Here is an 11,534-nt window from a genome sequence, read left to right on the forward strand (position 1 = left end):
TGGTCTCGACCCTGTGGCTCTTCCTCAGCCCAGCCTCAGTTCCTCCCAGCGTAGGGATGTGAATCGTTTTTTGACGATTTAAAATATCGTCCGATATATTTTAAATCGTCAAAAATCGTTAGAGGCGCGATACAATAGGAATTCCCACGATTTATCGTCAACAATTGTAAATCGGGGGAGGGGGAGGGGATGGGGGAGGGCGGGAAAACTAGCACACTAAAACAACCCTAAAACCCACCCCGACCCTTTAAAATAAATCCCCCACCCTCCCGAACCCCCCCAAAATGTTTTAAATTACCTGGAGTGGGGAGGTCCCGGTGTGATCTTCCACTCTCGAGCCACGGCTGCGTTAATAGAAATGGCGCCGGTGCTACCTTTGCCCTGACAGGGCAAAGGTAGCACCGGCGCCATTTTGGTTCCTTTCCCCCGACATCACGAGAGCAGGAGATCACTCCCGGACCCCTGCTGGACCCCCAGGGACTTTTGGCCAGCTTGGGGGGGCCTCCTGACCCCCACAAGACTTGCCAAAAGTCCAGCGGGGGTCCGGGAGCGACCTCTTGCACTCGAGCCGTATTTTTAAATGGCGCCGGCCATATGGCCGTATGGCTTGAACCATTTTGCAATATGGCTCGAGTGCAAGAGGTCGCTCCCGGACCCCCGCTGGACTTTTGGCAAGTCTTGTGGGGGTCAGGAGGCCCCCCCAAGCTGGCCAAAATTCCCTGGGGGTCCAGCGGGGGTCCGGGAGCGATCTCCTGCGCTCGTGACGTCAAGGGACAGGAACCAAAATGGCGCCGGTGCTACCTTTGCCCTGTCAGGGCAAAGGTAGCACCGGCGCCATTTCTATTAACGCAGCCGTGGCCCAAGAGTGGAAGATCACACCGGGACCTCCCCACTCCAGGTAATTTAAAACATTTTGGGGGGGTTCGGGAGGGTGGGGGATTTATTTTAAAGGGTCGGGGTGGGTTTTAGGGTTGTTTTAGTGTGCCGGTTTTCCCGCCCTCCCCCGATTTACGATTTAAACGATTGAAAAAAAAACAAAACAAAACCGTGACGATCAGATTCCCGCCCCCCCAGCCAAAATTGATCGTTAAGACGATCGATCACATGATTCACATCTCTACCAGCCAGCCCCCGCCTTAGACCAAGCCAGCGGGGGCCGAAGAAATAAAAATCGAGGCCGGCGGAAGCCGAAGAAAAGAAGATCAGCCAGCCCAGGCCGAAGAATTAAAAATCGAGGCCAGCGGCGGCCGAAGAAAAGAAGATCAGCCAGCCCCCATGGGATACCAAGCTGGCGGGGGCCGAATAAATTAAAATTGAGGCCGCCGGTGGCGGCAGAGGCTGAAGAAAAGAAGTTGGGTGCCTCCCAGCCAGCCTCAAGCAGGGGCTGGCTGGGCGGAGCCCATCTTCTTTTCTTTGGCCTCCGCCAGCCTCGATTTTTATTTCTTCGGCCCCCGCCAGCCTCAATTTTAATTTCTTTGGCCCCCGCCGGAGTCCAAGCTGGGGGGCCAAAGAAATTAAAATCGAGGCCAGCAGGGGCTGAAGAAGTGAACACCGGTGCTGCTAACCACCGCCGGAGACCAGCTGTTCAGTGGGGGCCTTAGATTGGAAGGGTGCTTCTGTATGTATGTGAGAAAGGAACCGTGCTTGTGTGTGTGTATGTGTGAATGTGAGAAAGGAATGGTGCTTCTCTGTGTGTGTGTATGTGATGTGTGAGAAAGGAATGATGCTTCTGTGTGTGTGTGTGTGTGTGTGTGTGTGTGTTATGTATATGAGAAAGGAATCTGCCAGTTTAAAAAAAATGAAATGTGATAATACATATACCTCAACTTTTGTGCTGGTAGCGCAACTTTTGAAAAGATGGATGAAAGATGAAATTACTGAATTTTAAGCATCCCTCTTCTGGAAAATAAAATTTAGCAAAGTGGGTAGAGACAAATACTAAAGCAAAAAAAAAATTAAAATATTTAAAATGTTCATCTCAACAAAATCACAAATTTAAGATACTGGCATTCTCTCTCATCAGTTCCTGAACATCTGTTCGATAAAACTGTCATGTATTCTGTCTAGGAACTTTATCTCTCTAGCATGTCTTAATGTTTCACTTACTCAGGCAATATTGGGGTAATTGAAATGTCTCATTATTACTGTACTACCAAAATGGTTTGCTTTCTTAATTTCTCTTATCATTTCACTGACCATATCATCATCTTGGCCAGGTGGACAGTAGGTTACTCCTATCACTATACTCTTTCCCAACATGAAAGGGATTTCTACCTATAAAATTTGATTGTGCATTTAGTGTCATGCAGGAGCTTTCTTCTGTTGAACTGTATACCATCCCAGACATAAAGCACCATCTCACCACCCGGATGTTCCTCTCTGTCATTGTGATATAATTTGTACCCTGCCTTAGCACTATCCCATTAGTTATCCTCTTTCTACCATGTCTCTGAGATCCCAATGAAGTCTATGTCATTATTACATGCTAAACAAAAAAGTTTTTCTTGAGGATTACTGCTAAACAACAGACATCTGTGTTATTATTGTTATTCAACAAGAACTTACTAGAAATGGTATCAGATTGTAAGGTGCTTACAGTCTCATGGGCTCTTGCCCTTACAGGGCTACAACCCTTCTCGTGTTTGAGTGCTATACACTCTAATTCTCCTATCTTACTTCTTAGACTTCTGGCATTAGCATACAAACATTTCAAAGTGAGTTTTTTTTTATTGTATTAACATTCTGCTTTTCTGTTGACAGGGATAAATTGGAATCTTTTAGCTCAGGTGAGTTTTAATTATAGGAACTTGGACTATGTTTCTTATTATTGGAACCTCTCTGCTGAGATGACTAACTCTAATGCTTCATTAGTATCCTGCAAAGATATCTCCTTCCAAACAATGCGTTGCTGAGTGACTATCAGCTTTCCCCTTTGATTTAGTTTAAAATCTGCTCTCTCTCTTTTTTAAGGTTTAGTGCCAGCAGCCTGGTTCCACCTTGATTAAGGTGGAGTCCATCCCTTAGGAAAATACACTCCCTTCCCCAAAACATTCCCCAGTTCCATACAAAACTGAATCCCTCTTCCTTGCATCATTGTCTCATCCACACATTGAGAGTCCGGAGCTCTGTCTGCCTCTGGGGACTTGCGCATAGAACAGGGAACATTTCAGAGAACGCTACCCTGGAGGTTCTGGATTTCACTTTTCTACCTAACAGCCTAGCTGGCGGACATCGGAATAACAGGAACGGCACTTGCATGGTTCAAAACTTTCCTGTGTAATAGAGGCTACAAGGTTAGAATTCACAATAAAGAATCCCCCTGTTACAATTCCGCCCTAGGAGTTCCCCAGGGTTCTTCCCTATCCCCCACGCTCTTTAACATTTACCTTCTTCCACTGTGCCAGCTGTTAACCAAACTGAATCTAAAACACTTCATATACGCCGCCGATGTCCAGATCCTGATCCCACTTAAAGAAACCATCAATAAAACACTTGAATCATTGGAAAAATTTCCTGCAAGAAATCAACTGCCTCCTCGCTAGCCTTAACCTGATACTAAACGCATCTAAGAGTGAACTCCTTCTTATATCTCTGGAAAATATCAACATCACGTCGAGTCCACCATCCAACCTACTCATCATCCAAGCAAGAGACTTAGGAGTAATAATCGACAATCGTCTAAATTTAAAATCTTTCATCAACCGCACAACTAAAGACTGCTTTCATAAACTACAGGTTCTGAAAAGAGTAAAACCTCTCCTTCACTTTCAAGACTTCCAAACGGTTCTTCAAGCAATAATCTTCTCCAAGATAGATTATTGCAACTCCATTTTACTAGGTCTCCCTTCATCCTCCACCAAACCGCTTCAGATGATCCAGAACGCTGCCACCAGAATACTGACAAACACGAGAAGAGACCACATCACTCCCACCCTCAAAAACTTACATTGGCTGCCAATTCACTTCAGAATTATTCATAAGTCCATCACCATGATCTACAAAGCCATCCATCATCACACTCCTCTTAACGTACAAATCCCGCTCAGACGACATTCCTCCTCCAGACCCATCAGAGAAGCATACAGAGGATCACTTCATGTACCACATACCAAAACCACACAATACCTAACATTCAGAGACCGGGCATTCTCTACAGCAGGACCACAGGTATGGAATTCCATTCCACCGGATCTGCGACAGGAGCCCTCCTCCCAACTTTCAGAAAAAGGCTTAAGACTTGGTTATTTAAACAAGCCTTTCCAGACCCTGCCTAAATCTCAAATCAACATTATCTTCAGTCAGACTCTTCAGAATATTGTATATACTGTAAATAATTATGCCTCATTTTGTGAACTCTCTCTAGCTTTCCCTCTTCTCCCAGTTGAACAGCCTTGTTTTATTGTAACTTCATGGTTTCTTTGCACTCATTCCATGTTCTTGTTTCACCCACTTCCCTTGTTAATTGTAAACCAGCATGATGTGATTCTATCATGAATGCCAGTATATAAAAACTTTAAAATCAATAAAAATAAAATAAATACATTTGGCTTCCAGATCCTCCCTCCCACATTTTTCTATGTCATTGGTGCTCACATGTACCATGACAGCTGGCTCCGCCCCAGCACTGTCTAAAATCCTTTCTAGGTGACACATGAAGTCCACCATCTTTGCACCAGGTAGGCAAGTTACCAGGCGATCCTCATGCCCACCAGCCATCCAGCTGTCTACATTCATAATAATCAAATCACAAACAATGATGGCTGTCCTAATCATTCCCTCCTGGCCAGTAGCACTGGGAGACACATCATCGGTATGAGAGGACAATACATCACCTGGAGAGCAGGTCCTTGCCACAGCATCATTTCCTGCTGCACCAGGTTGAAGCTCTCATGAGACCTTCCTCCTCCAAGGCAGCACCAGGAATGCTAGACTACATTTGAGACTTGGCTACAATGCCCTGAAGTTCTCATCTGTATTTCTCTCCATCTGCCTCATCTCCTCCAGGTCTGACATTCTAGCCTCCAGTGATCAGCCGAATTCACTGAGAGACAGGAGCTCTTTGCATCGGATGCACATGTACAATTTCTCACCAGCGGGTAAAAAAACATACATGTGACACTCGATGCAGAAAAATGGGAGGACTCCCTCTTGTGGCTGAACTGTTGCCTTCATCTTAAATTTGTTCAGTTCCTAGTTAAGTTTTAGGTTGTTATGGGAATAGGACTGTGTACAATTAGGATCCTTTAAATGTCATTGGCGGACTGACGGCAACCGCGAGGTTCTGTCCACCGACGACCGGACCGAGGCTGGCCTGCGCGATCGGCGCCGCAGACCCTCCGGGGTAAGGCCACAAATTTAATCACTCATCCTCGGGGGTCCGCACCGCCGACCGCGAGGCTTCCTTCTCCGTCCCTCCGCCGGCAAAGCCCGCCTCCAGCCAGTCCCTCCAGGGACCAGCCTATCAGCGCGGCCGCTCACAGCTCCCGGACTGCCAATCAGGCGAGGCCTGCGAGGCCTTTAAATTCTCTTCTTCGCTGGAGCTTCTCCCTCTTCTGACGGCGACCGCTAGGATCTGTCCACCGACGACCGGACCGAGGCTGGCCTGCGCGATCGGTGCCGCAGACCCACCGGGGTAAGGCCACAAATTTAATCACTCACCCTCGGGGGTCCGCACCGCCGACCACGAGGCTTCCTTCTCCGTCCCTCCGCCGGCAAAGCCCGCCTCCAGCCAGTCCCTCCAAGGACCAACCTATCAGCGCGGCCGCTCACAGCTCCCGGACTGCCAATCAGGCGAGGCCTGCGAGGCCTTTAAATTCTCCTTCCCCGGCGCCGCGCGCCGAGTGTCGCACGCCGAAGGAGCGCGACAAAGGGGCCTGCCCCTTTGAGCACTCCTTCGAGCGGCCCTGACGAACGGCACCGCAAATCTGACTTCTTTCCCCACTCCTCATATCGCAGTCTACTACCTGCTCTACAATGCTGTGAGAACCACCCCATTGGTCATCCCCTCTGAATCGCTGCCCAGCTGAAGGCAAAGGACAAAGAAGGAAGTGGCACTCCTGTTGGGGTAAGAGCCCCCTAAATCTAGGCTCTAGCCCTTGACGTCGTGAACCTGCCCCCTGTTCCTTCACAGTTGCTTATACCCTCAACAATTGAAGTGTTTGCCATTCCTGTGCATATCTCATTGTACTCAACAATTGAAGTTTTTACCATTTACTGTGCATATCTCATTGTTCTCAATACTTGAAGTTTTTGCCATTTACTGTGCATATCTCATTGTTCTCAATAATTGAAGTTTTTGCCATTTACTGTGCATATCTCATTGTACTCAACAATTCAAGTCATTTGCCAATTAATGCTCCTCTTAATTATTGTACGTTTGCCAACTAATTTTACACGTACCCTCCTTCCCCCTTCATTCCCTTTAAAAAACAGGTCGTGTCTTACCAAATACCACCAGTACCCCATTACCCCTCGCTACACAATCTCCAATTCGCACTGCCACCTCGGCGCTGTCCTCAACTCTTCTGCTTAAAACCACCTAATAATTCCTCATTATCCTCTCTTTTTCCTTTCTCACACCACATGCCAACACCTCACCTTACAAAATGCATCAACACCAGATCACCATTCTCAAATATAACAAATGCAGGCCCAACACCCCCCTATACCCACGACACCACTCTCATATAAAAACTATACTCCCCTCCATGATTTCCCCCCCTCTTACCCAAATTATCGGTCTCACTGCTCTATCCCTTGTACTCCTCAATGTCCAGTCTCTAAACAAAAAGATACCTCTTCTCTGCAACCTACTCACCGACCAAGACCCAGATATCTGTGCTTTAACTGAGACCTGGCTAAAGGATTCCGACACTGTTCTCCTAAATCAGCTTCCGTCCGAAACATACGACACTTTCTCCATCCCCAGGCCAAAAAGGAAAGGTGGAGGATTACTGTTAATCATAAAGAAAAAATTTCACATGATTCTCCACCCTACCCCTCCCCCTCCAAAAATTGAAATAGGCCTTTTCAAATCCCTCTCTTTACCCTACCCCTTCCCCTCCAAAAATTGAAATAGGCCTTTTCAAATCCCCCTCTTTACAATTATGTCTCATTTACGCTCCCCCAGGTACCCTACATAACAACCCGTCGACCCTCATAGAATACCTTGCAATGAACATTTCCATTGACACTCCAGCCATCATACTTGGGGATTTCAACTTGCATGTTGTTAGCTCCCCCCGCACCCCTTCATGTGATGCTATTCTTGAATCATTAAATGCTTTAGGCTATAAGCAATCAATCCATTTTCCTACTCACAAGGTGGGCCATACTCTCGACCTACTCTTCACCAATGCCCTCATACAAACTGACCCCCCTTCTCACACACCCATCCCCTGGTCAGATCATCACCTCATTAAAACCTCTCTCTCCATTAAGATACCCTCCTGCCATGACAACACAAACAAAACCATTCATTACAGAAAAAATTGTACCAGAGACGACCTTATATCAGCTCTCGACAACAAACTTGACCACCTAGAGCTCACCAATGCAGATACAGCACTTGCTTCATGGCACGACATTACCAACAGCATAGCTAACACCACCTGTCTGCTGCAATCTAAACGTGTCTGTCCGCAAAACAACAAGAGTAAGAAACCATGGTACACCCAAGAGCTAAAAAACCTTAAACAACAACTTCGGAAATCTGAAAAGATCTGGCGTAAGAATCCCACACATACTCACCTGGCACAATTTAAATCCTCCCTAAATCTCTATAGTGACAAACTTAACATGACAAAGCGAGACTTCTATGCCAACAAAATATACCAATTCCAATACAATCCTAAAGTACTATACGACTACGTGAATTCCCTCACCAAGACAACTACCCCTGACTTCCCTGATGCAGTAGCCAAATCCAAATGCGAAGAACTTGCCACGTTCTTCCAAACCAAAGTAGATAAATTGCTATCCAAGTTCTCCTCCTCCCCTAATCCCAACAACCACTTCGATTCGGACATCAACCAAACAAAGACAAGTAACTACACTAAAGTTCTCTCCTCCCTAGACTGCACTTCAACATTAGAAATAGAAACCTTTATCAAGAAAGCCAAACCTTCCACTCACCCATCTGACACTATACCCACTAAACATCTTCTCACAATACCCAATATCATCGCCAAACCTTTAACAAAAACCATTAACCTGTCCATTAACTCCGGGCAGGTACCCCTCCCACTGAAACAGGCAATTGTGAAACCTATTCTAAAGAAGCCCAAACTTGATCCCTCTGATCCAGCTAATTATCGCCCTATATCCAATCTTCCATTCATTTCTAAACTCCTTGAAAAAACTGTCAACAAGCAACTTACAGAGTACCTTGAAGATAATCATATCCTTGCCCCCGCACAATACGGTTTTCGGAAATTTCATAGCACTGAGACTCTTTTACTTTCCCTGACAGACCACATTATTAAAGGATTTGAGAAAGGGCAATCATACATTCTTGCCTTCCTTGACATCTCATCCGCATTTGACACCGTCAGCCATCCCATTCTCCTACAGCGGTTGACTGAAATTGGTATTACAGGTGTTGCACACGACTGGTTCAATTCCTACCTCAGCAACAGAGATTACAAAATTCACCTAGGAAATCACGTATCCAAGGCCATCCCCCTCAACCGAGGGGTCCCTCAAGGTTCTTCCCTATCCTCAACCCTATTCAATATTTACATCCTTTCCAGTCTAACTCTCCCTCATTACATATACGCTGATGATGTTCAGCTGCTCATACCCATCACCGACTCTCTATCGAAAACTATGGATTTCTGGAATGAAACCCTCCATTCCATTAACAATCTCCTTTCTTCCATCCACCTAGCTCTTAATACCACGAAAACTGAAATCATGCTTATCTCACCCCAAAACCAACCGATCCTCCCCCCTACTTCGCAGTTCCAATTTGCCCAACAAGTCCGTGATCTGGGTATCATCCTTGATGGTCATTTCACACTGAAGAAATTCATCAATAACATACTAAAAGACGGCTTCTTTAAACTCCACACACTAAAAAAAACTCAAACCCTTACTCCATCCGCCTGATTTCCGTACAGTGCTTCAAACTACAATCTTCGCCAAAACTGACTATTGCAATTCCCTACTTCTCGGCCTACCTAACAATGCCATGCATCCTATTCAAATTCTGCAAAACACCACAGCCCGGATATTGACCAATTTACGTAAACATGACCATATTACCCCTGTTCTAAAAGATTTTCATTGGCTTCCAATAGCCTCCCGCATACAATATAAGGCTCTCTCTCTCATCCACAAGGCCTTATACAACCCTGAAATGAACTGGTTTAATGATTCCTTCCGTTTACATCAGGCTAATAAGCCTACCAGACATGCACACCTTGCAACCATGCCTATCCCTTCTCCTAAACTCTACAAACTTACTTCCACGAGAGCCCGCGCACTATCGATAGCCGGGCCGACCCTCTGGAATACAATGCCAGTTGAATTACGGCAAGAGGAATGCCTCAAATCTTTCAAGCGGAAGCTTAAGACATGGCTCTTTGCTAAAGCATACAACTAATCTTTCACTCTTCCTATCCATTTTTTCCACCTTCCACTCTCCCCTCCACTTTCCCCCTTCACCGCCCCTCCACTCCCCCTTCACTGCCCCTCTCTCCTCTCCCTCTCTCCCCTCTCCTACCTCTTTCCCCCCGCTCCTCCCTCCTTCTCCGCTCTCCTCTCTCCTCTTCCCCTTTTTCTCTTACTAGCCTGCCTAAAACTCTCACATCATAGTTTTTTTTTTCCATTGTACATATGTATATAATTGCAAACGTTGTTTATTATTTAACGCAAACTTTCCCATGATATCTCCCACCCTTTGTTAATACCCTGTTTACATGTTTTAATCGTTCAATGTAAAGCGCCATGCCTGGCGCCTGTTTATGTTACAATGTGAACCGATATGATATCCTGGATGAATGTCGGTATTAGGGGTGTGCATTCGTTTTGAACTTAAATGGAAAACGCAACTTATTTTTTTTTTTTAACTTAAAAAAATGATGAGGCGTAAACGATCGGATTTCCAACTTATTCAACATAGCTATGTTGAATACGTTGGAAATCGCGATTGTTGATCTAAATAAAAATTTAAACCCCTCACCCTCCTTAATCCCCCCCCCTCCTTAATCCCCCCCCCAAGACTTACCAAAACTCCCCAAGCTGGCCAAAAGTTCCGTGAGGGTCCCGGGAGCGGACACGTGGGGAATCACGTGACGCCGACGTCACGTGGTCCATCGCGGTATCGCTCCCGGACCCCTCGTTGGGCCCAAAAGGAACTTTTGGCCAGCTTGGGGGGGCCTCCTGACCCCCCCAAGCTGGCCAAATGTTCCTTTTGGGCCCAACGAGGGGTCCAGGAGCGGAACCGCAATGGACCACGTGACGTCCGCGTCACGTCAGAGTGACGCGGACGTCACGTGATTCCCCTCGGGTCCGCTCCCGGACCCCTCGTTGGGCCCAAAAGGCACAGCTTGGGGGGTCAGGGGGCCTCCTGACCCCCTCAAGCTGGCCAAAAGTGCCTTTTGGGCCCAACGAGGGGTCCGGGAGCGAACCCGAGGGGAATCACGTGACGCTGCGTCACTCCGACGTGACGCCGACGTCACGTGCTCCTTGCAAAGGAGTTCAGAAATGGCGTCCTGACCCCGCTGGACCACCAGGGAGTTATGGTAAGTCTTGGGGGGGGGGGGGATTAAGGCGGGTGAGGGGTTTAAATTTTTATTTGCACATATGGACATAGACTCAACTTATGGAATTCTCCATATGTCCATATTGACCGCAAATGGGACCCCCTTTGGACATATGGACATATGAACTTAAACTTTTGCTCTGCACATCCCTAGTCGGTATATAAAAATTTTAAATAAATAAATAAATTTACTATATATCTGGTAGTGACTTACCAAAGAATGATTACACTCTTGATAAGGTGTGGGGAATTTCTGAATTTATGTTAAAAGACTGATTAATTAATTTGTATTTATTTTTTTGTATGAAAGTGTCAACTGCCTATAAATTAAAGGATGAGCTAGGGGAGAAGGGTGGGAGGGTTCAGTAATACAAAACACACAAACTTCTGGTTTTTTTGTCTGCCTTTTTGACTACCTTTTCAATACAGACACACAAACACACTGAATAATATACCCCAGTAATTTACTTCTCCTCAATACTTTTATGTTTTAAAAATTTCCCCAAGCAGTGCTTACAGATTCTTTTCAGCCACCAGCAAGGTGATCCTCTCTTCTCAGTGCTTCCATTAGATTACTTATCTTTTGACTCATATCACACCCCAGATTCCTCGTTCTGTGTGCAGTGAGAGCTGCCCTCCTGGATACAGGAAATCCCCTCAGAAAGGAAAACCCCTCTGCTGCTATGACTGTGTCCCATGTCCTGAAGGAGAAATCACCAACATGATGGGTGAGTAAAATGAAGAATGGTAGGTGAGACAAGCCGTATGA

At 46.2% G+C, this 11,534-nt stretch overlaps 1 protein-coding gene across 1 annotated transcript in view; it reads left to right on the plus strand.

Moving 5' to 3' along the window:
- The window catches only part of LOC115077701 (vomeronasal type-2 receptor 26-like), a 134,117-nt gene that overhangs the window by 120,990 nt on the left and 1,593 nt on the right, over positions 1–11,534 (plus strand). Inside the window, exon 9 of the mRNA XM_029579991.1 lies at positions 11,370–11,493. Within this exon, the coding sequence (XP_029435851.1) occupies positions 11,370–11,493 (124 nt within the window). The remainder of the gene's footprint in view (positions 1–11,369; positions 11,494–11,534) is intronic.

Source organism: Rhinatrema bivittatum, chromosome 16 (assembly GCF_901001135.1).
Source record: "Rhinatrema bivittatum chromosome 16, aRhiBiv1.1, whole genome shotgun sequence".
NCBI classification, from domain to species: domain Eukaryota; kingdom Metazoa; phylum Chordata; class Amphibia; order Gymnophiona; family Rhinatrematidae; genus Rhinatrema; species Rhinatrema bivittatum.